At 41.7% G+C, this 24321-nt stretch overlaps 1 protein-coding gene across 2 annotated transcripts in view; it reads left to right on the forward strand.

Annotated features, from left to right (window-relative positions):
- Window positions 1-23335, forward strand: part of rbfox2 (RNA binding fox-1 homolog 2) — a 34176-nt gene extending 10841 nt beyond the window's left edge. The window contains exons 3-13 of one of the 2 annotated variants that reach the window (XM_062428706.1): window positions 9662-9868; window positions 11070-11237; window positions 11778-11831; window positions 11972-12064; window positions 16037-16124; window positions 16516-16584; window positions 16734-16884; window positions 17466-17511; window positions 20564-20652; window positions 20921-20993; window positions 22106-23335. In XM_062428706.1, coding sequence (XP_062284690.1) covers window positions 9662-9868; window positions 11070-11237; window positions 11778-11831; window positions 11972-12064; window positions 16037-16124; window positions 16516-16584; window positions 16734-16884; window positions 17466-17511; window positions 20564-20652; window positions 20921-20993; window positions 22106-22150 — 1083 coding nt within the window. In that variant the 3' untranslated portion in view covers window positions 22151-23335. The remainder of the gene's footprint in view (window positions 1-9661; window positions 9869-11069; window positions 11238-11777; window positions 11832-11971; window positions 12065-16036; window positions 16125-16515; window positions 16585-16733; window positions 16885-17465; window positions 17512-20563; window positions 20653-20920; window positions 20994-22105) is intronic. The other variant, XM_062428714.1, reaches the window with a different exon arrangement.
- The last annotated feature ends 986 nt before the right edge of the window (window positions 23336-24321 follow it).

The following is a 24321-nucleotide window of genomic DNA, read 5'->3' on the forward strand; positions in this document are numbered from 1 at the left end:
GAGAGAGAGAGAGAGAGAGAGAGAGAGAGAGAGAGAGAGAGAGAGAGAGAGAGAGAGAGAGAGAGAGAGAGAGACTGCGACATGAGAGCGAAGCAGAGGGGAGGGGAAAGTTTGCAGGTGTGACAGAGGCAGAGAAGTAGGAGGGGGGAGGCGTCAGGCTATCTGGGTGAGAGAGGAGGAGAGGAGGAGGACTGGAGAACAGACAGAAGAGATGAGCAGGCAAGGGCACAGCAGCAAAACAGAAGGCTGGGGGTAGAGGGAAAGGAAGGAGCGAGTGGGAGACAGAGAGAGAGAGAGTGGGGGGGGAGAAAAGAAAGTAAGCAAGCAAGCAAGCGAGGGAGAGTGACAGGGACAGGGACAGAGGCCAGCAGAGGAGGAGGAGGAGGCGGGGAGGGAGGGAGGGGTGGGCTCGGGTTGGGGGGGATTGGCAGGGCAGACAGAGTGAGCGGGGGCAGAGAGAGGGAGATTTTGAATCTGTGAGACAGACAAGAGAGACTGAGCTGGTGAGGTGACACAGGCTCGGAGAGGGAGAGAGAGCGAGGCAGCGTGAAAAGAGGAAAGAGAGGAGAGAGAGAGGAGCGACAACAGTTTGAGTTGTTGCACAGAATACGATGATGGGACTGTACTATCCTTCCGTGTTGTCGGTGAGTGTTTATCTTGATATCTTTTCCTATCCTCCTCTGTGTACGCGTCTGTTGTATCTCCTCGCCAAGGCTCGGGCTTCACTGTACATAAAACGGCATCAGAGCGAGCAGGACTGTCATTGAGCATGAAATGTTAATTAACTACTAACAGATGAGGACTCTACTTGACCCCTTTAGTAGAGTGGTCCAGTCAGGGCATTTCAGACTCTCATTTGGACTCGGCGGCCAGTTGCTATGAGGGATATAAACACTGAAACTAGTGTAGTAGGCATTGATGACAGCGAGATACAGGCTGGAGATTGTATCTCTACAATTATGATTGGCTATGGTGAAACACACGAGCGGCGATGTGTTGTACGCCGTTGTTGTGGCATCTGTTCTCCTGCCCAGAGCTAGAAGCGCACGCAATCTGAACATCAGAGCTGCCACTGCCAGAAACTGTGCTCCGCCATGTATTATGTATGCTCAGAAGAATTTATGTGAACATACAGTACAGCGTGTTAGTCTGTGCAGCTGGATGTAGCAGCTCAGTGTGCCGTTTCTGCGATAAAAATCTTTAAGCATTTGGAGGCGAAAGATTAGAAACAGTGCAGCAATAGGGGGAGGAGAGGTAAGTACAAAAAGTCTTTCTTCTTTATTGCCCCTGCAGCTGTCTCTGTACATCGCTCAAGCCTGTGAGCGAAAGGGACAGGTGTCCACAGAACAGTTGTCTCTGTCCTTTTTTCTTTCTTCTTACTCTCCCTTTCTCGTCCACCCTTCTGCATCGCCTCTATTCAGCTAACAACACCTCCTCACTGTAATTTCTGTGTCACACATTTCACAAACACACAGAAGCTCAAGCACGCAGTGGACTGCAAAGTTGGTGCATGAAGTGTCACGTTCATAGCATTACATTTCATTTAGTGTGAGTCAGAGTCAGGCTTTGTGTGTGTGTGCGCGTGTGTGTGTGTGTGTGTGTGCGCGTGCCTGTGTGTGTGTGTGTGTGTGTGTTTGCTGTTTGTTGGCTTTGCTCGTGTGTGTGGTTCTCTTTCAGCTGTACCTTTTGGATTCCTGCTCTCTTTACTGTTTGACCTCTTTTCTCCCTCCTCTTGCTCTCCCCGGGGCCCTGGCAGCTGTTATCTCAATGTTTTCCTTTAAGAGCCCCTGGAAGAGGGGGATGGGTTAGAAAAAAGAGAGAGAATGGGAGCACGAGAATGGAAATTGATTTCAAAGGTGACGGGACATCCTCAGTCAGTTACCAGGGAAGCCCGCTGGATGAGGAAGCTGAAATTATGCAGAGATGGACGGATGAGTTGAGCAAGATGGATGGTCAGAGAGTCACACCGAGACATACCCTGATGAGAGAATATTGTAGGTCAGCTGGAGAGAGCTAGTTTGCTCAGTCACGCAATTTCAGACCGTAAAGCTGACTTTGCAGTTACGTGTGTGTGTGTGTGTGTGTGTGTGCCAGTGCTCAAGGGTTGCCTCATGACGGGGGTAATTCATGAGCTCTTTTGCAGCAGTACTTTTTTGCTAATGTTTTTGGCCCGTGCTGAGAGAGTTTGAGTAGATCTGGTGCAAGAAGGCTGAAATATTTTCTAAAGCCCCACCTAAGCATATGCCCTGAGGCGAGGGAGAGACACCTACCTTCCGCAGAACTACACACATGCTGCCACGCTTGCTTACTGTGAACGGGTCGTGAGGTTTTAACCCAACCTCCTCCACCTCCCACCCCTCAAAATCTTCATATTGATTCTTTGCAGGATTAACAATGATGGTCGTTAAATGATCCCAATGAGCCGTGTTGCTGTGGCAACTTGGATGAGTCATTCATTTTGTTCAGATTCTTAGATGGTTCGAGGCGTGAGGAAAACGTCGATGGGAGACACCTTTTACACCATGCCTCCTATAAAAAAAAAAAAAAAAAAAAAAGAAGAAGAGAGAGATAGTTACGAAATTGCTCAAACATTTAGTTGTTATGCGAGTTATGCCTCGTTAGTAGCTATTTGCATCTCTAATAGCTCTTGCTGTTAGGCATCTGCGTGGCTTTAAAAAGGACCTGCCTTTGAAACAGAAAGGGACTGCCCTCGCCGACTTGGATGGTGCGGTTGACAGTGACAACACTGTCATACAGCAGGTTTGTGTACATTTTTACAACACATTGGACAACCAGCTGAGTATTTTATTATCACAGAGCGCTACAGGAGGTCTGAACAAGACTAACTCGTTTCATGGTCATATCTAATGCATAGAAAGAGGCGTGTCCATGTTGGGTAAATAAATGTTTGTGTGTTCACCTGCACATATGTTTGTCTTGGGTGGCGTGCTGGTTTTAATGAGAAGTAAATCTAGACAAATAATGTCATCGCCTTTTTGATTTGGAGTGTTTACCTTTCATAAAAAGCTGCAGTGGAGCCGAACGGACTATTGACACAGCCAGAGGGGAGATGACAGGAAAAGTCAGTAATAGTGCGTGTGTGTGTGTGTTTATACAGACCTATGCATGCATGTGTGTATCCATGCGCACATGCATGTGAAAGGGGAGTCATCCAGAATCGCGTGCGGGGAAGGGTAACCAGACGTGAGACCCTACAAGGAAAAGGATGGGGGTGGATTGGGAGGGGTTTGTTTGACAAGCAGACATGTTACCCTATAAGGAGATGGAGAAGAGTGCGGGAGGAGGAGCCTGGACACCACTGTTATCCTGTTGCTATGAGGCAAATGGGCTTGATTGACATGCGTGGGGGCGGGACGTATGTAAGGGGTCCCGTCTGGATTTTATGAAGCGTAAAGAAGTGAAGCACACAGCAGAGAAAGAGTGGGAGGAAAGGGAGAGCAGCAGCAAGAGGAGCGGAGAAGAGCAAGAGGGGGAGGAGGAAGAGTGATGGAGGAGAGGGATGGAGGAGGAGGGGTTGATGTGGGATGGAATAATTTAACAAGAGGGTGTCTCCTGGCTCATCGGTATGCCACAGACACAAAATAAACGTTTCTCCAGCTGTTTGCAGCTCGGATAACAACAGTGCAGAGTCAAAAGCCAAGATCTGAACTGAACACAACTTCTCCAGTTAATATGATTATTGAGCCAAAATGTGAGTTGCTGCTAGCTGCAATTTCCGTCGTCAGATTTGTTGAATTAGGCTATAGACTAATGGCTCAAGGCCCAAGAAAGTAAGATCCTGAAATGTCATTATTCATGTGAAATGACCCAGTGCTGCCCTAGTTAGCTCTTAGCCATCGTCTCCTCTCCTCCTCCTTGCCTCCTCCTGTAGCGTAGTGAGACTGCTGCAGACGAGCACATTTTATAACATGCCTCCTCAGACACACTTGCCGCTGCTAACTGACCCGAAAGTAAGCCAGCTACAGCTACCGCTCTGACTCACTGGCTTTGCCTGGCCAACGCATACACTTACACAACCCCTTAACGCCTAACGCTGTAACGCCCTAACGCCAGGGGAGCGTATGCACAAGTGGGCACACACACATGCTGATACGCATGCGACATGTACACAAACCAAAACATATACAAACCTGAGTGCTGACACAAATGCACAGCATACAGGTTGCCTGTCTACAGGGCAGCACTTCTCTTCAAATTGACCAAGAATACCTTCCTCTGTCTTTGTGTTCCTGCTTTTATCCTGCTATCTATGTGTATTTATTCAGTACATGCTTTTATCCTGATGCGAATCACAAAGGCCACTCACAGTCAGCTAAAGGCCCATAACTTGACTAGTTAAAAAAAAAAGAAAAGCTGCACACAGGCACACACTATTTCTGAAGATACTGGGCTGTTGACACAGTGTATCAGGTAAAAAGGAGGCTGTTGAGATGCTGCTAAAATGGATCTCTGAAAAGGCCAGTCATCGAACACAAATACAGGGTTGTTTTTGGCTTGTGTTCCCGCTTCTATTTTGGTCTGGCAAAAAGGAGCAGCATCAGCCGGGGTTGTCCATTCTCCTGCTAGTCTGTTTGTTTCTTTGCATGAGAAACAACAAACATGAGAATGTTATGACTGACAGGGATATGAATCTGATCACTGGTGTACTAAGCTAGACTGAAGAAATAATATGTAACGTTGCCGCCCAGATATCAAAACCTTGAAGTCCCAAGTGTGCAGTATTTAAGTCCGAATCACTATCCTTCTGTCTTGAGTTGCATCACAAGTTGTCAAGTGCAAGACTGAGTCATCGTAGTCGAGTGAGTTGTGTCCTGAGTCATCGACGCAGAGTAGGAGTGTAGTTTTACCAACAGATTTGACAAAAGGTAGCATTTCATTGCACTTCCTGTTTCTCTGCACCAACCATTATGAAAGGGAACTCCTTTCTGAGTAAAGTTTTCCCAGGGTTTCCTCACATGTTTTCCTTCCTTTTTATTTTAGCTTATTGTTCCAGTGCCAGGCTTTTTGTCCCATGGAAGGCAATTAATTTTGCAGCATGATAGCTTCAGATATTAAACAAGAGTTCACAGCCATGTTCTGCAGCTCTGTGAGGCTGTACTCAGGCACTCAGGGTGCTTTGAGTTAAATCCTAACGTCAGCAATGTAACATACAGTGAGTTTGTTGTAAGATGCTGACCTTTAGCAGGTACTGTTTACCAAGTTTAACATCTTAGCTTAGCATTTTAGCATGCAAACATTTGCTGTTTATTTTTTTATTTAAAAGGATCCCCATTAGCTGACGCCAAGACGACAGCTAGTCTTCCTGGGGTCCAGACAATAATATTCAATAGAGCACAACATACATTACAATCTCAAGTGAATAAAAAAATATATAAAAATGAAAGAAAAACATTATACAGTCATGAATCACCACACTCAAATAAGATGATATAATTACATTATATTGATATCAAATATGTTCTTAATTTTCTTTTAAAACCAGCTTTTCCCTTAATGTCACGAACCTCACCTGGAAGACTGTTCCAAAACGCAATTGACCTATAAAATACTGACAACTTCATAGTTGTGGTATGTGGTAGAGTAATCAGTCCACTATTCGCCCCTCGAGTGTTATAAGAATTAGTATGAGTATTTGAGCAGTAAATTATATCATTATAAAAAAATGTAGGAGTCTGACTATTAATTATTCTATGCAAGTATATCAATACATTAGCAGATAGTCTGCCCTTGACGCTCAACCAGGTGAGACGTTAATGCATTTCTGCAACACTAGTTCTTGGAGAACAACCAAGAACTAGTCTTGCAGCTTTGTTTTGAGCCTGCTGTTTAGCTGATTGGAATGTAAGTAGTTAAACAAACTTACAGGACAAATGTAAAGTTTTGCCTTATGATGGCCCTGGATGAACAGGTAAGTTATTACAATTATTCCTGAGGGGGCACACATGTGTGTATCAGATTTCATCCACTTCATCTAATATTTAAGATTTCTTGTTTAGCACCACAGTGGTGGACTGAATGACAGGCTGCCTTTGCCATCTATAGGGCCTTTTCATTATGGCTTTTTTGAGACAATACCTACATGTATTATAGAACCATTTCCCACCTTGCTGCTAGTATGTCGTCCCCTTTCTACCTTTCCCATTTCACCATTTGACCCAAGCCGGCTGATCAACTTTCCCTTTTTACCCGGTCTCTATTTCTGTTTGTCATCCAGGTTAGTTCCTACCTGGTGACCCAGAATGACTTGCTCCACCCGCTATCGTTTTCACAGTTAATTTTGGATGTTGTTGTTGCAAGGTGAGGTCGTTCAGTGTATCATTTAGCATTTTTGTTTTGTTTTTTTCTTACCGCAGCTATCTGAATTGAGGAAAATATAATGAATTCAGGATGTCTCCAGACAATTGCAGCTCCTGTTCACATTATTACCATCAGTGACAAGGGGGTTGTGTTTTTTTTAAACCAGATAACGAATTTTGCACAGCAGACTTCTAGTCTTAATTTTGAGATTTCAGAAGAAGCATTCATTAGAGGATAACATTATTACTGCTGTTATCAAAACAGTAAACAGATTAAAAGAAAGGTGGCAGTGATGCATAGAAAGGTGTAAAACCCACATGGAAAAGTTTCTATCCATAACAGTTTATTGGGTCTGTTAGTAAATGAAGGTGTTTATGGTGAAAACTCTTGCAAACACACATAATTTTGTATTGTATAATGAAAGCCCTCACAGGTCTCATTAGCAGAACTAACAGTGCAAATAACGGGGAAAAATCTTCTGAGAACTGCCTTTATGAGACAGTTGTGTTGCTACATAAAAACGAAGGCAGGCAGGGATGTGAGGGATGTTATCACTTAGAAAATCTTAATTTGGCTGCACGTGGACGAGATTGGAATATGTTCATACAGCTGCAGGGTTTAAAAGAGCGGACACAGCTGCCATCTGAAAATGTGAATGAAGTTAAACTTGGACACTGTGGTCAGTAATCTGGTGACAGCATCGCTCGAGTGCCAGGCACCAGAGGAGAGGACGCTCAAAATGGAGAACATCGTTACTTTTGTGTGCAGAGGCAGAGACTCTTCACCTGCCATGAGAGCTGCAGCAGCAGTTCAGGACTTTTGGTATGAAAGGAGAATATTTGCAGTATAGAGGATGGCAGCGCAGTTTGGTGCCAGCCAGGCTATATAGTTGAGATTAATGATGAACATGTGTTTACAGTATGTTATCAGAAAGAAGAGAGTCTGACAGCTCTTACATCATCGGAATAGCTATCAGGTAAAGCAGTTTCTGGCAGAGGAAGGGGAGTTACTTTACATTTACTTTTTACATTTATTTTAAGGATGCTTAATGATTTTGGATATGAACGTAGGGTTTGTAGTACATATTTCTAGTGTCGCTTTGTAGATGTCACTAAAATGTTTTTTTTAAAACAACAAATGATAAAAAGCGTGTAGGAAGTAATTATTTCTGCACAATTCAAGGTTTTAATAAAATTGTTAAATACCCATGGCACTGTTATTTCTGTGGGCTTGTTTATTTCTTCAGTCCTTTTAATTATGTGGATTGGTGTGGGGTTGTGTAGGGTTGGCATTTTCCTAAAATTTCACATTTAATAACAACATACTTTTGCAACCGTGAAAGATACATTTAGTACGCAAACGTCTTAATTATTAAAGGTCATCCTGGGTTTAAAGCTGTATTATAAATGCCTAACTAGCAAGACTCATTAGAGAAAAAAATAAGGGTTACAATTTAAAGTTGATTCCAGATAAAAATGCTTATTGTTCATGTGCTCGTCCCCATGACAGCATATTAAATATGCAAAGCGAATTGAATAAATTCCAAAATGTTAGATGTTATCTTTCAAGCTTCTGTCTATATTCACGATGATACACAAATTACTTGTGTTTAATTGAAATACAAAGTTCCCTTCAGTGTTTACTCCACGCAGCTCTGCTGTCGCTGCTCTCTTGTCATGATATCGCTGTGATCCGTGTCGACCATGTGCATCCCCCAGTTTGTCACTGAGTCGAGGGGCCCGGCTACCGTGTCACAGGTGTGACGCCGAGAAAGGTCAAAAGCTGGGAGACAGATGGCATGCACGCAAATACACGCACGCACGCACGCACGCACTCATACATACACATCCTCCCACACACTTTTAACACTCCCAAAGGGACACAGATCTATTGTGTAACTCAGATGGGCATCGCTGCAGCCCGTCACTCACACACACACACACACAGAAACACAAAGTCAATGTAGCCAAACAGATGTCTAGTAAACATGAAGTCTTTTTAGAGGTGATATCATATTTGTGATGAAAAAAGGAAACCGAGTATTACTTTTACTAATTAATTATTACTATTATAGCCTGCTGCTAGTGCCACCACACTACTACTATTATGAATGATAATATTGATAATAATACTACTAATAATAATGGTAATAGTTAAATTGATTATGATGATAATTAGAGGTAGGTGAACAAGAACAAGGAGATTAAGAAGACAGAAAAAAGAAGAGGCAGCTAGATTGTATTTCCTTGTAAAATGTGGAGATTTTAATATCTTTTTTTTACTTAACTGATTTGCATCTTAAGCTTGTTTTGCAACCGTCTTTTACATGTTTTCTTTTAAAGGCGCCTTTTGATACTTTTTACCTAGTCTGCTTTCTGAAAAGATTTTAGTCTGTTTGTTTGTTCATATAATTCAGTTTTCTTGTTTTTTCATAATACACATATATCTTAATGTTGCTCAATGCTTCCTCTGACTAATGCTGTATTTTCAAAAATATGTCATAATGTTGTCAACAAACTAAAACCACAACCAGAAGAATTTCTCAATATATTGCAGCACATCATTGATTGGTTAACCAGTGCAGTTATTAGAGTTATAAAAAGATCTGAAAGACTGTGATGGTGTATAGATCAGAGGCCGACCATGCTTCTTCTATCCGTCATCACCTTTTATCATCCATCCCCCCTTTTCTCTCCTGTCCCTGCTGTCTCCCTCCGAGCTCTGACTGTTACCATTTAGGGTATCCATGCCCCACTGCCAACAGCAAGGAATGTGTGTGTGTGTGTGTGTGTTATTATTGCCGGTGTCATGTTTGTGTGTTTGTGGGTGTCCGTATTGTTCTCTTTCACGCTCGAGTGTCAGTAACTTGCCAAAGTATTTTCTTGGGTAATAATATGTACGGTATACTTTGGCAGGTTTCCTTACTAACAGTCGGTCTTTGTGTGAGCGTTTAGGTGTGTGGGCGTTAGCGTGTCAAAGGTGGTGTGTGTGCAGAGGCGCGTGTGTGTGTGTGTGTGTGTGTGTGTGTGTATGGGCGTTAGACACTCCATTGTACAACACTGAGCATGGAGGCATCTGACCCTTAATAATAGATGTGGCTGCTGTGAATATTTAATGCATGGGGTGTGTAGATACATGCACACGTTTACACACACACACACACACACACTCTGGGAAATGGAAATGGAAATATAATATCCATGCCTGTATGACTTTTTAGACTGAAGCTCATGGGAAAGTAGTCTCTGTGTGGTCGGGTGATGCTCTCAGTAAAAGATACTGTGGAATTTCGCCAGACAGCTACTTAGCTTTCACTCACTCCTCTCTCTCTTTCTTCTAACAGGGCTCTCAGGATAGTGCTGGCGGCCAGGACGGACTCGTACCTCCACCCTTCTCCGCGTTCCCTCCACCTCCACCACCGCCCCCCCAGAACGGCCTGACCCTGGATTACGGGGGTAGCCTGTACGCAGCCGGGGCCGTCCAGGGCCCCGTGGAAGCCGGCGGAGCAGCGAACATCGCCGCCAACGCCGCCAACAGCATCAGTGCACAAGTGAGTGCCAGCCTCTTCCTCTGTGCAGTCCACGTCAGGTCTTTGCTTTAAGTGGGCGCTGAGAATAAGAGCGAGAAGGAATGTACTGTAGCATAAAAACTTTAAAAATATGCACTGATCTGACACCAATTCCAATACCCAGGGTTAAAGTATAAAGTACTAATAGAGTAACCAGTGAATTTGATGATGACTCTGATTAAAAATATATATATATAATTTCATGTACCAGTATCAGTATATACTAGATCATGATACTGTATATTAGAATTTCTGGAAAAATCCTTGACAATTTTTAATAGTTAAGTCATTATTCGTTTATGCTGTGAAATGTCCAAAAACAGGAGAAAATGCTCATTAAAATATTTCAGCGCCATATGGGGACTTAAAAAATTCTGTATTAACCAATGATTAAATGGATCATGCATTACCAGTTCACAGTTTGTTTGTAAACATCATTAAAAGACATAAATGTTTCTGCCTTCAGTTGCATTCACTCAGTCACAGCAGGCGGCAGTAATCACCGACCTCATGTTACCATACGTAAAAATGATTCAAATGAGCTCCATGCAGTGAGCAGAGTTTAAATAGGGGTGGGGTGGGGTGAGGGGAGGTGAGGGGGTGAGCACAGTTGTTGGATCGGTGCTTTATATTGGCCAATACCCCGTGTTGAGGTATCATTATCAGGAGAGAAAAAGTCAGACTGGTGCATCCTTACTACAGTTTGCTTGTTTTGTCAGACCAACAGTGTACAACACAAAAAATATTCAAATCACAATGTAATAAAACAGAGAAAAGCAGAAAATCCTCACATTTGGAAAACCGAAAGCTCTGACTGTCAACGGTCAAACAAAGCCCATTACACTCAGTTATTTACAACATTTTCCACAATGGCCTAAATACAACCAGAGATAACAAGCAGAAATGTGAAACATTTGCAAGTTCCAGCTTTTTAAGTGGAAGTATTTCCTGTTTTACTCTGCTGAAAGATGTGTGTAAATTGAATATGTTCTGATTTTGCATTGTAGACTGGCCTGAGCTCTTTAAATATGGTACATTGCATGAAATTGTGATGGGCATGTTTGGTTTTAGCCCTAAAGTTACCACACTATAAATAATAAAAACACATTTCTGTCATCTAATGGACTTCTCTGGTTTCCCCCTCCTGTGTGTCTCTCTCTCATATGTCTCTTTGTCCTAACAGTCAGATGGGTCCTCTCAGATTGATGGTCAATCAGGGGTTGGCTCAGGGGGAGGAGGTGGTGGAGGGAGCATCGGGGATGATTCAGATGCCAAGGGGACCCCCAAACGCCTCCACGTGTCCAACATCCCCTTCCGCTTCCGAGACCCCGACTTACGGCAGATGTTTGGGGTATGTAGACCGGAATATTCTGCCTTTTTCACTATACATCATGGCATAACAATAACCCAGAATAGTAGCTTTGGGATTAAAAGCATGCAGTTAATAAAAAAATAATGACTAAAAGACCCAATCTGGTGACATCAGCACCATGACTCAGAATGAAGTTCACTGTGATTTTCAGTGACAAATCATTTCTTATTATCCTTTCATATTAAAAATAAGGTTGTGTCATATTTGTTCATCTAAAAGGAATAATTTTTGTGTCCTATTTGACTGAAAAAAACACAAATTATTACTTTGAATGTCGTTTGGCACTCAGGTGTAAAAATCTGGCCGTTTGCTCGGCTGTTTTGTAAGAGGAATGTCTGTAAAGCGTGGTGCAGAGAAAAGAGCAGAGGCAAGGAAGATTTGCTGGAAGAAAAGACTACCAGGGCTGGCTCGTTGCCAGCTCATCATGGCTGAACAGTGCTGACACCCTGTGGTCATATGCAGTACTTGACTTACATTCTCGTTCTTCCATCCTCATTTTGTTCCTCTTCCTTTTTTCAGCAATATGGCAAAATCCTCGATGTCGAGATAATTTTCAATGAAAGGGGATCCAAGGTAGGACAGTCGAAAAACACACGCAATCTCAAAGTTTCTCAACATAAATGAGCCAAGCAAATGTTCAGCCTTCTCTCGCTCTCCCCCTCCTTTTCTTTTTCCATTTGCCCACCCCTCCTCCCCCCTCTCCATGCTTGCAGGGCTTCGGTTTTGTAACATTTGAGACGAGTGCAGATGCAGAGAGGGCCAGAGAGAAGCTTCATGGTACACTGGTGGAGGGACGTAAAATCGAGGTAACTCCCCACCCTCGCCCCTTTTTTTCAAACAGTGACCATTTTCTCCTCTGTTTTCCCTCCATGTCTGACAATGAGAATTAGCTTGTTCTGGTTGTTTCTGCCCCAGAGAAGGTTTCCGGATGGCTGTCTGTGTTTAATTCTAACCCCTCTGGCTTCACTATAGCATGGTGCAGTGGTGCCGCGCACACCGGCGTCTATTTTGACAGCACTCCCTGTCTATGTTTATGCTGGTGTTGTTCTTGTCGTTGATGTCGTGGGCTGTCCATTTTGCACCTTGATCTGAAAAGCTGTGTGGTTTTTGCAAAGCATGCTGGGTGGAGTGGCTACACAACAGGCATGGCCGGTGAGACGTCACTACGACACAGTCGCTGACGATATCTGCTTCTGTCACAGCATGTAGGATCTTTTTGTTTTGTTTTATTTTTCCTGCACCTTTTTCATCACCATCACCACTTCTTCCATGATCATGATGATTGGCCATTTTTGGTTTATTGCTGAGTTTAAGACTGGAAGGGCAGTTAAAAGCCTCTCAGTTATTTTCTGAAAAAAAAGTGCTTGCTGGTGTCTGTAAGAGGCTACTGTATGTTGCATGGATGGATCATGAGGTCAGATGTTGTCTGTTCACTCTTTCATGTAATATTACGCGGGTGCCTCTTGGCAGTTTATATGTTTGATGTGTTAAGAGACTGATGCATGATGGGGCAATTTCAAGGGGCAGTATTTTGGGGAATGAGACTGCCGTGAGAAGTGTGGTGTCATTTCTGATGCTTCAAAAAAAAAAAAGGGCTGACAAGATGTGCAAGATGGATGGTTAAAAAAAAAAAAAGAAGCAAAAAAAACAAACAAACAAAAACTGTATTGTTTACACCACACACACACACACACACACACACACACACACACACACACACACACACACACACACACACACACACACACACACACACACACACACACACACACACACACACACACACACACACACACACACACACACTTGCATCCACCACTCCTGAAAAAAACCCACCAGATCTCATGGAAGTGCATTTTGTTGTGACATCCTTTTTTAATTTGTCAGCATGAGCTTAGAATTCAGTTGCAAATGGCCTTGGGAGATCAAGTACCACCATGCTTTCGCCATTTGCTCTGGCTCCTGATTTTGAATCACGCTTTCTTTTTTATTTTTTATTTTAACTTGCTACTAAAGCTCCTCTGCATGGTCTCGAATGTCCTGCACTATTCTCTGTCTTCTCTGTGTGTGGGTGTGCAGAATAAAAAAATTATGGAGGGCGGAGAGAGAATGAACAAGTGAAGAGAATGCAATAGATAGCTGTCGTTCCCTCTCCTTTCCTTTTTATTGTTTTATTGTTTCATTTATTTTTGGGTTCTCCTCCATCTCTCTCCACTCTTTTTCACCAGGCCAGTCTGTCTGTCTGTCTCTCCCAGTTTGTGTGTCCCCATATGCACCTGCATTTGTGATCCTCCTCTGCTGTCCATCCCTCCCACATATCTCTGTACATTTCCCTGTCCTGTGATGTAGTCAGGTAGCATAAACATTGGAGAACGGGATTAAGTTTGATTTTTGAGTGATTATTTTGTCAGTTATTTGAATATAATCTGGATGATATCGGGTAGATTCCCACCCAAGTTAGATTTAAAATTTCTGACATTTTCTGTTTCATTTGTTTGCTCTTTTATCAACTTTTATGATCTGTGTTTGTAGTGGGTTTAAACCAGTAGAGGCTAGGTTGTTGTCAAATGGCTGATACATGTAGGTGACCTGTTACATCACTTCCTCTCTGCCATGGGGTGGGGGTTGCTTTTCATTACCTCGTTTTTTTCTGTTTTGTTTTCTGTTTTTATTTTTATTTATTTTTTTGGTTCATCATTTCTTTCTTACATATATTTTCTCTATTTCCCTGATGATTTTTGTATGTTGTTGTTGTCAGTCTCCACGGTAACTGCTCGCGTGTCCTCACGCCGTTTCCCTGGCAACGGTAAGTTGTGTACACATGGCATCATCTTTGAATGACCCCTCCCCTCACCCCATCCGTCCAAATGAAATAAAATGCACCCAACACCCAAATGACGGACTCCTTTACTGAAGGGAGCTTGATTGATTGACAGAACCTGATTGGCTAATCCTGTGATTGATTGGGGAGGTGGTGAATGAAACTATTACGAGATTAGCCATTGACCGCATGGCATTATAAAGGCCACTTGTATAACTGAATGTACTGCATCTATCTGCAAGTGCAACAACTATGACTACCACTTCTTATGCATTCATTCCAATCACCTCTCTAACTGCATTCAGCATTTAATTCCAGAGCTGTATCCTGCATGGTTTACTCTCTTTCTCGTCATCTGTATGACGTCATATAGTCTATTTCATCTCTCTGTGTCGTGTGTCAGCCAATAGCTGCATTTTTGCACCTTAGTGGGACAGCATGCTGAAGCATGAGTGCTTTGTTAGCTTAACTGGAGAGAGGATAATAGTTTTGTATATCATGGTGTACTGTAGTACTTGATCATCACTTTCTGTACCACTTTGTAGACTGCAGACAGTTGTAGAGGTACGGCTGTTAAGACTTAACATTCAAACAAAAGCTACATATGGGTGCCCTAAAGAGGATGCAAGTATATTCTACTTAAAAGCAAATCTCCTCTTCATATCTTATATGTAAACTAAAAAAAAAGCAATTAAATGATTTGTAGGCCTGAGAAAAGCAAACTTTTGTGCCACTGATTAGAGAATGGCAGCTTTACTTTGTGTTGATTTCTTTAAAAGAGGTGTCCTTGTTTTACCTTTTGATCAGTTTGGTTCTGGATGGTGTGTGTTGGTGGTTGTTTGCTTCGAGGTCTTTCTGGTGTGCGACACTGATCTGGAATGCCTGGCAGTGTTTCACAACCATGGTTTGATTTTAATTTTTTTGAGGAATGATATTTGCATCCCCCATCCTCTCTGTCTTTATCTAGACTTCTCTCTATCTCTGTTTGTTCCTGCTCCATTTGATCATCTCTCCATTGTTGCTCATGTACAGTTAGATCCAATGTAGGCAAACGGTCAGATGTATTTTGTACGTGTGTAGCGCATCTTGTTGTTCATGTTTGTTCATTAGAAGATTTGCACATTTGGATGGATTGTTCACTCTCTCTGTCTCTCTCTTCTCCACATCATGTATGTGTTTTCTGTGTCTTTTCATGTGGACTGGCTCCTCCTCCTCCTCCTGCATCCCTCTATATATTTCTGTCTTTTCTCTGTCGTTCTCTCTCCCTCCCCTTCTTCCTTCTTCTGTATGATGTGTATTTGATTGGGAGGGCTGCCAACCTTTTTTGATTGGTCTCTTGCTGCATCTGATGCTTGCTGATTGGCTAGTTTTGCTCACCTCTGGTGATGTGATGCGCTCTTGATTGGCTGCGTGTAATTTGTGTATGAACTCTTCGATTGATGTTTTTTTTGCATTGTGTTTAAACTGATGAATCTGCTGCTTAATTCACCTTCTTTTTCCCTCCTTTTTTTGAAGGTAGCAATATAATGGTCTTGGATTTATTTTTGAATGCCTTTGTTCTGAAATATTTTGTTGTTTTCTTTGTTCTGTGTGCCAATGGTTGCATTGTTTGTGTGCAAAACTGCCTGACTACTCACCAGGATCCTTGTTTTCAATGTCTTTCTCCTTCAAAAGAAGCGCATGCATCAAATACCATCGCTGCTCATCAACAGAATTAACCTCTGTCATAAGTTTTAAAAAAGCTGTCAAAGTGTAATGATACCTTTCACTTGAATTACAAGTTTAATTTAAAAAGCTGATCATATATCATATTCCCCTAATGTGTCAAGGAATACATTTAATTTATGAAGGCACACAACACAAACTTAAATGTGACTGAATTCTGCATCATTTTGCTATTTTTTTCCATACTTAAACTGGGTTGAATTAGCCTCTGACCACTTTCTCTGGTGTCCAGGTCAATAATGCCACAGCCAGAGTGATGACGAACAAGAAGATGACCACCCCGTACTCTAACGGAGAAGGCCTTGCAGCTCTGCCATACGGTAATACATTTTGTACTGAACCTACAGCAGAGTCTACCTTTAGTTCAGATATTTCTGATTCATAAAGACACTCTGAGGGTGGAGTGTTCACAAGCTTTAAACATCTTATTTCTGCAAGAAACAGTGAAAAAAGTGGCAGATATCCCTTTAGACTGATGTTTAAAGAGGTGAATTATTTTGAATATGTGTAAAACTCAAAGTTCCAACATAAAGTGTATTAGTTTTTTGGAGCTCACTTGAAATCTTTACTTTGCAGAACAGAATTATGTGTAATTATAACATTGACAAGATGATATAATCATAATATAGTTCAGCTGAAAGTCAATCATCAATAATATTGAATTATCAAACTGATATGCATTAAATATATGATTCATTGTTTTGAATACAGCTGGATGGAAGTTGAGTCCCATGGTTGGAGCAATGTATAGTCCTGAACTCTATACAGGTATGACAACAGGTAAACCTTTTTGCTTACCCCGCCTGCTCAACTCACATTGCACACAATAATAGTTAAGAGGGTTTTTTTTGTTTTTAAAAGAAGCTGTTTTTATTCGTTCTCTCTCTCTCCCCTCATTCTCTCTCCCTCTCTCCCTCTCTCACTCTCAGTTCCAGGGTTTCCATACCCAGCAGCAGCAGCAGCAGCGGCTGCCTCCACCGCTGCAACCTTTCGGGGCGCTCACCTCCGAGGTCGTGCCCGGCCCATGTACAGCGCAGTCAGGGCAGCTGTGCCACAACCTGCCATCCCTACCTACCCTGGGTAAATACACACTAATATGTACAAAATCTGGTAATTATACCAGATCTGCTACTGATAATGAAAAAAATAGACACAAACACATAATATTTGGCGTATTTCTTAAATGCATGCCTTCGCCTAGTTAAAATTGAACTTCATAATTGTGCATGCTGTGTGTTTGAATATATATTTTTTGAAATAATGACATTGATAGTTTGCAGAGCTGAAATACCATTTCCTTGTACCTCGAAACTGATAATGATATGATCCTTAACTGCATTAGAGTCAAAATGAGCAGTATTTACTTTTAAATGGATGAATGAGTCAGTGCATATGTATACAAAGAGGTGGTATTTTTTTCTTGCATGTTGCACGGTGTGTAATAATCTCACCCTTCTTTCTCTTCTCCCTTTCACAATCTGTTTTGCACCGTTTTGTCACCTCTCTCTCCCTCAATCGTCACTCTTGTTTGTCGTTCTCTGCAATGCCCACATGGTGGCGCATCACACCATCTTTTTTTTGTTTGTTTCTACATTCCACCACCGCTCCTCTGTACTCCCTTCTTTTTCTTCTTTTCTTCCTTTCTCGTCTCTCTCTCTCAGTGTGATGGCCTATCAGGATGGTTTTTACGGTGCCGCTGATCTCTATGTAAGTATACGCCTCTCTCCTCTACTGCCTCACTCCTCCCTACGTTTTCCCCCCTCTTGCCTGTGGGATTTCAAGTGTGGAACAGCACGGACCAAACCCATAGAGACGTGTACTTTTGGGTGTTTTGATTAATCACAGATAGACATTTTATACCCTAATGACCAAATGAATGAATAATGCTATTTTAATATCACAGTTAAATTAAACTCATCACTTCTCCATGTTGCATATAATGAACAAAGCCAAAAATCATGTTTCATCTGATGCAAACAAGTACAGCACTCAGCAGCAGGCGCACACTCATCAAAGTATCCATTCATAAGTAGACTCCTCTAGGGTTTGTCTCTGTGCATTTGTGAGTTTGTACCAATGTGATTATGAGTGTGTATCTGTGTGTGTGTGTGTGTAATGGTGTGTGTGTGACCAGGTTGACAATAGCTGTTTCTGTTCTCTCTGTAGACTAGTGTTTCAGGACATTAGTGGCAGATTGCCCCAGGTAGGGTTTACACACTCTGTGTGAGAGCCAGTGTGCATCCTCCTCGTCTCCAATGACTGCGTGCTGCTAGACATTATTGACCATCTGAGATTGAAATGCCTTCTCTGTCTTCTTCTACTAACTCACTGGATTCTGACATGGGTGCAGTTGCGGAAGGGGGAGAAAAGAATTACGTTGAAATCTGCATTTCTCGGGGGTCTCTGAGTCATATTCAGAAAACATCGGCTGGAGAGATGGATGAACATGTTAGTGCAAATTTGGGATAGGAAAGGAAGTAAACGGTTGAGCACGAATCATTTTTATAATCAGAGACCTCCTCAGGGGAAAGATTTGTATTCATGTTGATACAAGCAGCTAAATGTAAATATTTTATAGACTGTGTTGCTCTTTTCACTAGTGTCCAGATTTCCACCATCTCACACCACAACATGCACATTTTTCTCTCTCATGTTGAGGCATGATGAATTAAAACAAATAAACCATAATATGAAAAAACAAATGTATTAAAGATTTTTAAGCTGATGTAGTGCACCCTTAAATTTTAACATCATAAAACTTTAAAAACTATTCTCAAAAACTGATACTTAGGGTTAAAAACAATTGATAGTGTCATTTAACATTCAGTCATTTTGTTACTTTTTCATACATTTCACTTAAGATTACAGTTCATTTTTAATATGAATTAATCTTTTGATTATTTTATTGATTAGGCTTTATAAATGTCAGAAAACTGTGACTGAAACCTAAAGCCCATAATGCATCCTTACATTACTTTTTCTGTCCGGTCCAACAGTCCACAACCCAAAGATAATCATTTTACTATGACAGAAGACTAAAGATACCAGAAAATATTCACATTTAAGAAGCTGGTTTAAGACATCTCTGGACAACGATTAAAAAAAAAAAATTGCCGCAAAGCGATGAATTTTCTGTTAATCGTCTAATAGATTAATCCACTTTTCGTTGCTAAGACCTGCCCACTGTCTATCACACACTACACTACACACCCTAGAGCAGTGGTCTCCAACCCTGCTCCTGGAGAGCTACTGCCCTGCATGTTTTAGGTATCTCCTCACTCTAACTCGTTATCAAGCAGCTGAGGCTCGTCAAAGGGCTTGATAACGAGTTGATTATTAGAATCAGGTGTGTTAGAGTGAGGAGATACCTAAAACATGCAGGGCAGTAGCTCTCCAGGAGCAGGGTTGGAGACCACTGCCCTAGAGAATATCATAACGTGTTAGTAAGATGATACACACATAAAGACACGAAACCAATAGGACGTGAATAATGGCACTAAAACCTGAAATTTGATCCAGTATATTCAGAGGGATGAAGGTTAAGAAAAAAGCAGTTAATTCAGACCCCTTCCAGGAATCTCCCTATCTGTTTCACCTGTGGCATGCTAACCGAATCAATGTCGGCATGCAGACATACTTACAAGGCTGACTCCGCCCCCAGACCCTCCTATTTCCTCCCACCTCCTCCTCCCCTTTCTATAAACTCACGTCTTTGCTTCTGTCTTTTTCTTTCACTTCTCCTCGCTCTGTTCATTATTATCTTTACTTCCGCACTTGATAGTTGAAATCCTTTTCTGCAGTGTGTCACCTAGCTTCTGTACTCTCCTCCTCTTCCTTACCGGATTTCTATATCATATTATATTTCTCTCTCCTCATCCCTGTGCGCCTCTTCTTCCTCCTCCTCCTTGCCTTCCCTTCCTCCCCCACCTCCCCCAATCCAGCCTTCCTCCCATAGCAGCAACTGTGTGGTCCTGAATGCGGGGACTTGGTCGTGACTGATCCTTTAGGGTAGAATGCAGCGGTGTGCGTTTGTTGTTTTTTTCATAGGGATGTTTGGCCTAATACACTGTATGTTCAGAGTTTGGGAAAGCATGCTGTGTCTGTCAGTGATTGGTCGCTGGCCACGTGAGTGTGTGTGTGTGCTCTTTTTAATCCGACTGGCTGACTGTCTTCTTACACCTGTAGTTTTTTTGTGTCTGTTCATCAGCTGTCCATCCAACATAAATAATGACGCAATCATCTCGCCACCCCTTCCCCTTTCTTTAACTGTGTGTTTTTGATAGGGGAACAAGGGTGGGGCACAGTTATGGGTATGAACTTTTTCTCTCTCCCTTCATGTCCAACTCACAGTGGGACATATGATGCAACTTGGGGAACGATACAAACAGTAAAACACATGACACGCAATTAAAGATTTTGTTTTCCGGGTTAGTCATGAAGGGAGAGACCCACACAGAGCCTGAGCTACATCCTTGTGAATGCTATACTGCACCAGATTAGCCAGTTTTGCTGACTGTCTGCTTGTTAATCTTTCGCTCTCTTCTCAGCAGTTTTTCTCACAATGTAACCCCTTTAGATTCACTACTAGTCTGATAGTATTTAGAAGAAATACAGCAAACGTCTAACAAGAATTTACTCTTCCTTCTGTCTGCCCCACCTCTCCTCCCATCATATCTCTTTCTCTCTCCTTTATCTCTCACGCTGTCATCCACCTCTCTCCCTGTCCTCCACCTCTCTCCCTTTCATCGCCTCCTCACAGGGTGGCTATGCAGCGTATCGTTACGCCCAGCCAGCTGCGGTAGCAACTCCTGCAGCAGCAGCGGCCGCAGCAGCAGCTTACAGTGACAGGTGAGTGGGCTGTCCAGCGCTTCTTTAGTCTGACAGGCAAACACCTGCTGAGCCAGCTGATATCTTGATGTTTTGGCTGTTTGCTTGCAGCACTGACTCCTGTCACGAGGTTGTTGAGAGGTTTGGCACCTAAACAGAGCATTGGCCAGGAACAGTGTTTTAAATATCACCATCATCTGTCCCAAGGTTCCAGTGTTATAGAGTTAAGGGCAGAAATGTAATGATTTTTTTATTGCTTATGTTTGATATATTGGCTTTTCTCTGACAGCTACGGACGAGTTTATACGGCAGACCCCTACCATGCTGCACTCGCCCCAGCTGCCTACGGTGTTGGTGCCATGGTAAGTCCCTAAAACCAACACATTAAAGGATAGGTCTGATGACGAAGACCAAAACCAACAATCCTTTGTCTCAATATTTCCTAGCCTGTCTGTGGCACTCATTTCTAAATCTGTTCATTTCAACTAGAGAGGAAAATCTTGAAAAACAAAAGCAATTCGGGCACTGTAATTTTTTAGCAAACATTGCTCAAAAAGGAGTAAATGATACATTTGCTGCAGATTAATACAAATTTGGTGTTCTAGAGAACATTAAAAGGCCAACATGCTCTGTCAAAATTGCGTATCAGGTAGTCAAACTGCACTCTTCTCCCCACGCCTTTCCACTGTTGCTTTTCAAAACCAATAATCTGATATTCACCCCCACCATGCATAGTGATTGGCCAGGCCTGTGGAGGGAGAAAGTAGGCAGGGTTTGAACATTTCTGTCAAGCTGTATTTTCAGTTTTTACACAACTATTTCTGTCAACACTATGAGTGCCTTGCACGAGAGGCTAAGTGTTCACTGTATTCCACACACAAACATTTTTTGTGTCTCGCCCCTCTCTGTCACGGCTGACTTTTCGCCCCGATTTTCAGTTTGGCTGTTTTGGAACATTTACAAACACTTTTGCCCTCAGATGTGGTTGGACAGGACATCATACAAATAAATGTTTTTGAGCATATCCCAGCCTCTACAGCACCAGGACCAAAGTTGGATTACCACCCAGTTGACCAAAGCCATGGGATACCCAGAACTCTTTACTGTTTTTCACTGTATTAATATGTACCATTAAAACAGAATAGCGACTGACATGATAAAGACCTTAAGGTGGGTCTTGAAGAGGCCCCTTGTGTAAAAGTCTAGTTATATGTTCAATCAGATTATAAAATAGCATATCTTAGGTCAGGTGGTATTACAGCATTGAAAAACTGCACATTGCACAGAGAGTGGGAGGAACTGGGAGTTGATTTTTGTCTCGGGGCCCTTTTTCTTGTTAAGTTCATTGTTGGTTTTGGTCTTTTCATGGGATTTGTTGACACCAAGAAAAATTGCCTTATCTTTTATCAATAAAATCACAATTAATGTAGTGACGGATTTTATTTGCTAATTACTTGTTGTTGTTTTTTTACAGGCCACACTGTACAGGGGAGGCTACAGTAGATTTGCCCCCTACTAAAGACACTACATTTCCCAGGAGCTCCTCTCTTCCATTGAATTACTCTGAAAGAGCTCCCTCTGTTGTCGTGGAGGTGGACTGCACCCAGTTTTAAAGCGTGGAGTCAACCACAACAAAGATATTTCAGATCCCATCCCAGAGCAGTCCCACATTTTCTTATATACGCTACTACAGAAATAGAGGAATGCTGTATTAAAGACTGATGGATGGCCTTTACATAAAAAAAAAGAAAAAGGAAAAAAAAAGACTTAAAATGGCCTCCTTCCCTTATTGCACGGCTGTATTATAGTCCCCCTTCTTATTCCCTCAGCACTCAGCAGCACAAGACTCGGGATGGAGCCCAGATGTTCTTCCAAAGGCTGTATGTGGATAACTGACATTTTAAACAGCTGTCAGCCACGTATGAGAAGGTGCTGAGCACTGTGTATCTGCACACACTCAACATTTAAGGAAAGAGAGAGCGAGAGAAGGGCAGAGAGAGAGAGGGAAACAAGCAATCAAGGTGTCCACTGGTAGGAAGCAAGAAAGTGCATCAAAACGGCACCAGAAAACATTTTGAGTCACTAAAATGATAAAACGCCCACTGATGGTTTTTATAATTCCTCCTTTATGTGGGTGGATAGTAATGAGAAGATTGCCATTCTTGCTGTGTTCTGGTTGAGGGAGACTGATCATGGCAGCTTGAAGGGATGATGATGTGACGGTTTATCACGCTACAGAAATCACGTCCAAAAGCTGAAGGAGGGAGGGTTATTAGAGCTGTTCCTTACCTCAAGTTTTCTTAGTATGTGGAAATGGTGAACCTTTAAACTTAAATTGTTATGATATGCAAAGAAATTAGTTTAGAGAAAAAAGTTACCAAATTATTATTATTATTATTATTATTATTGTAATTATTATTATTAATATCATTATTTTGTTTGACTCAGCTACACAGCAGTCGCTGCTGTTATGGGACATGTAGTTTCCCCAATGAAACTTGGGGTTAAAATTCGAAAATGAGCATCTATTTAAGAAATATTCCACCTTTCTGACTATATGACACAACTATAGTCTCACGTCATCCTTCTCGCGCACAAGATTTCACTACACTGTGTGCAAGCACCACTACACACTACTACAAAAAGTGCAAACACTACACTAAAAACATTTTCTCCTAAAGTTGATTCTTAGCTTTCGAGCCAAGTATTCGTTGATCCTTTAATTTTAGAGATTTATTATTTGGATTTTCCCCTCATGCTCCATCTTTTATAGAGCAAGTCCAATATTGAATGAGTCTTCCTTGAAAATACTTAAGTTGGTAATTGTGTTCGTGATGCTGCCAGCAGCATTCACTGAGCAAGAGAGATTCTGTCGTCGAGTTCATAGAAAATATTTAAATGCAAAACAACTTACTATTGTGCATATTTCTATACCGTTGTATTCTATATTTCCAAATGTGGCTTTTTTGGCTTTTGTTTTTGTTCCAAAGATTTGTAGAAAGCACATTTTTCTGCCGTATGTATAAATATATTATCTTTGTTATTGTTATTATCATAATCCTTGATAGTCCTATTGCTGTTTTATTTTACTTTCTTTAAATTTTTTATATCTGTAAGTGTTCTTTCTCCAATAAGGTGCAAGTTGAATTTCAAGCTTGGTTTTTGTTTTAGTTTTTTTTCTTTTGGGTTTTTTTTTTGCTTTGGAGTAAAGTTCTTGAGCAGAGAGCATACCTGAGTAGTTATACCGAGGGGGAAGACTAAAGGTATGCATGTAACACTACCAAACTTTTGTCCTCTCAGTTTAATATTTAGTCAGTCCCAGTTGTTGCTTTAATTATTTTTGGTTGATTATAGACTCTGCTAGCATGACATTAATTATATTTCAAAGTATCTTATAGTTGAATTTTTTTTCTTTCTTTTCACGTCCATATTTTTCAGATACATTTGGAACGAATGAAACATTAGCCTGTAGCACTTTGGTTAAAACGAGCTGCATTCTTGTTCCTTCTTTTTTTCAGTTTATTTTTGGTTCAATCATCTTTTGAACAGAGACTCCTTTCATTTCAGTGGTGAAATCTGTCAGTTTGGCCAGCATGGTCGCTTCAGGTTTGTTTGGTGAAGATATCCAGTAAAATGTCTGAAAGTGTTATATAACTTTTACATACGCAGGTTAATATTCCAACATGGTGG

This window comes from Scomber scombrus, chromosome 2 (genome assembly GCF_963691925.1).
Source record: "Scomber scombrus chromosome 2, fScoSco1.1, whole genome shotgun sequence".
NCBI classification, from domain to species: domain Eukaryota; kingdom Metazoa; phylum Chordata; class Actinopteri; order Scombriformes; family Scombridae; genus Scomber; species Scomber scombrus.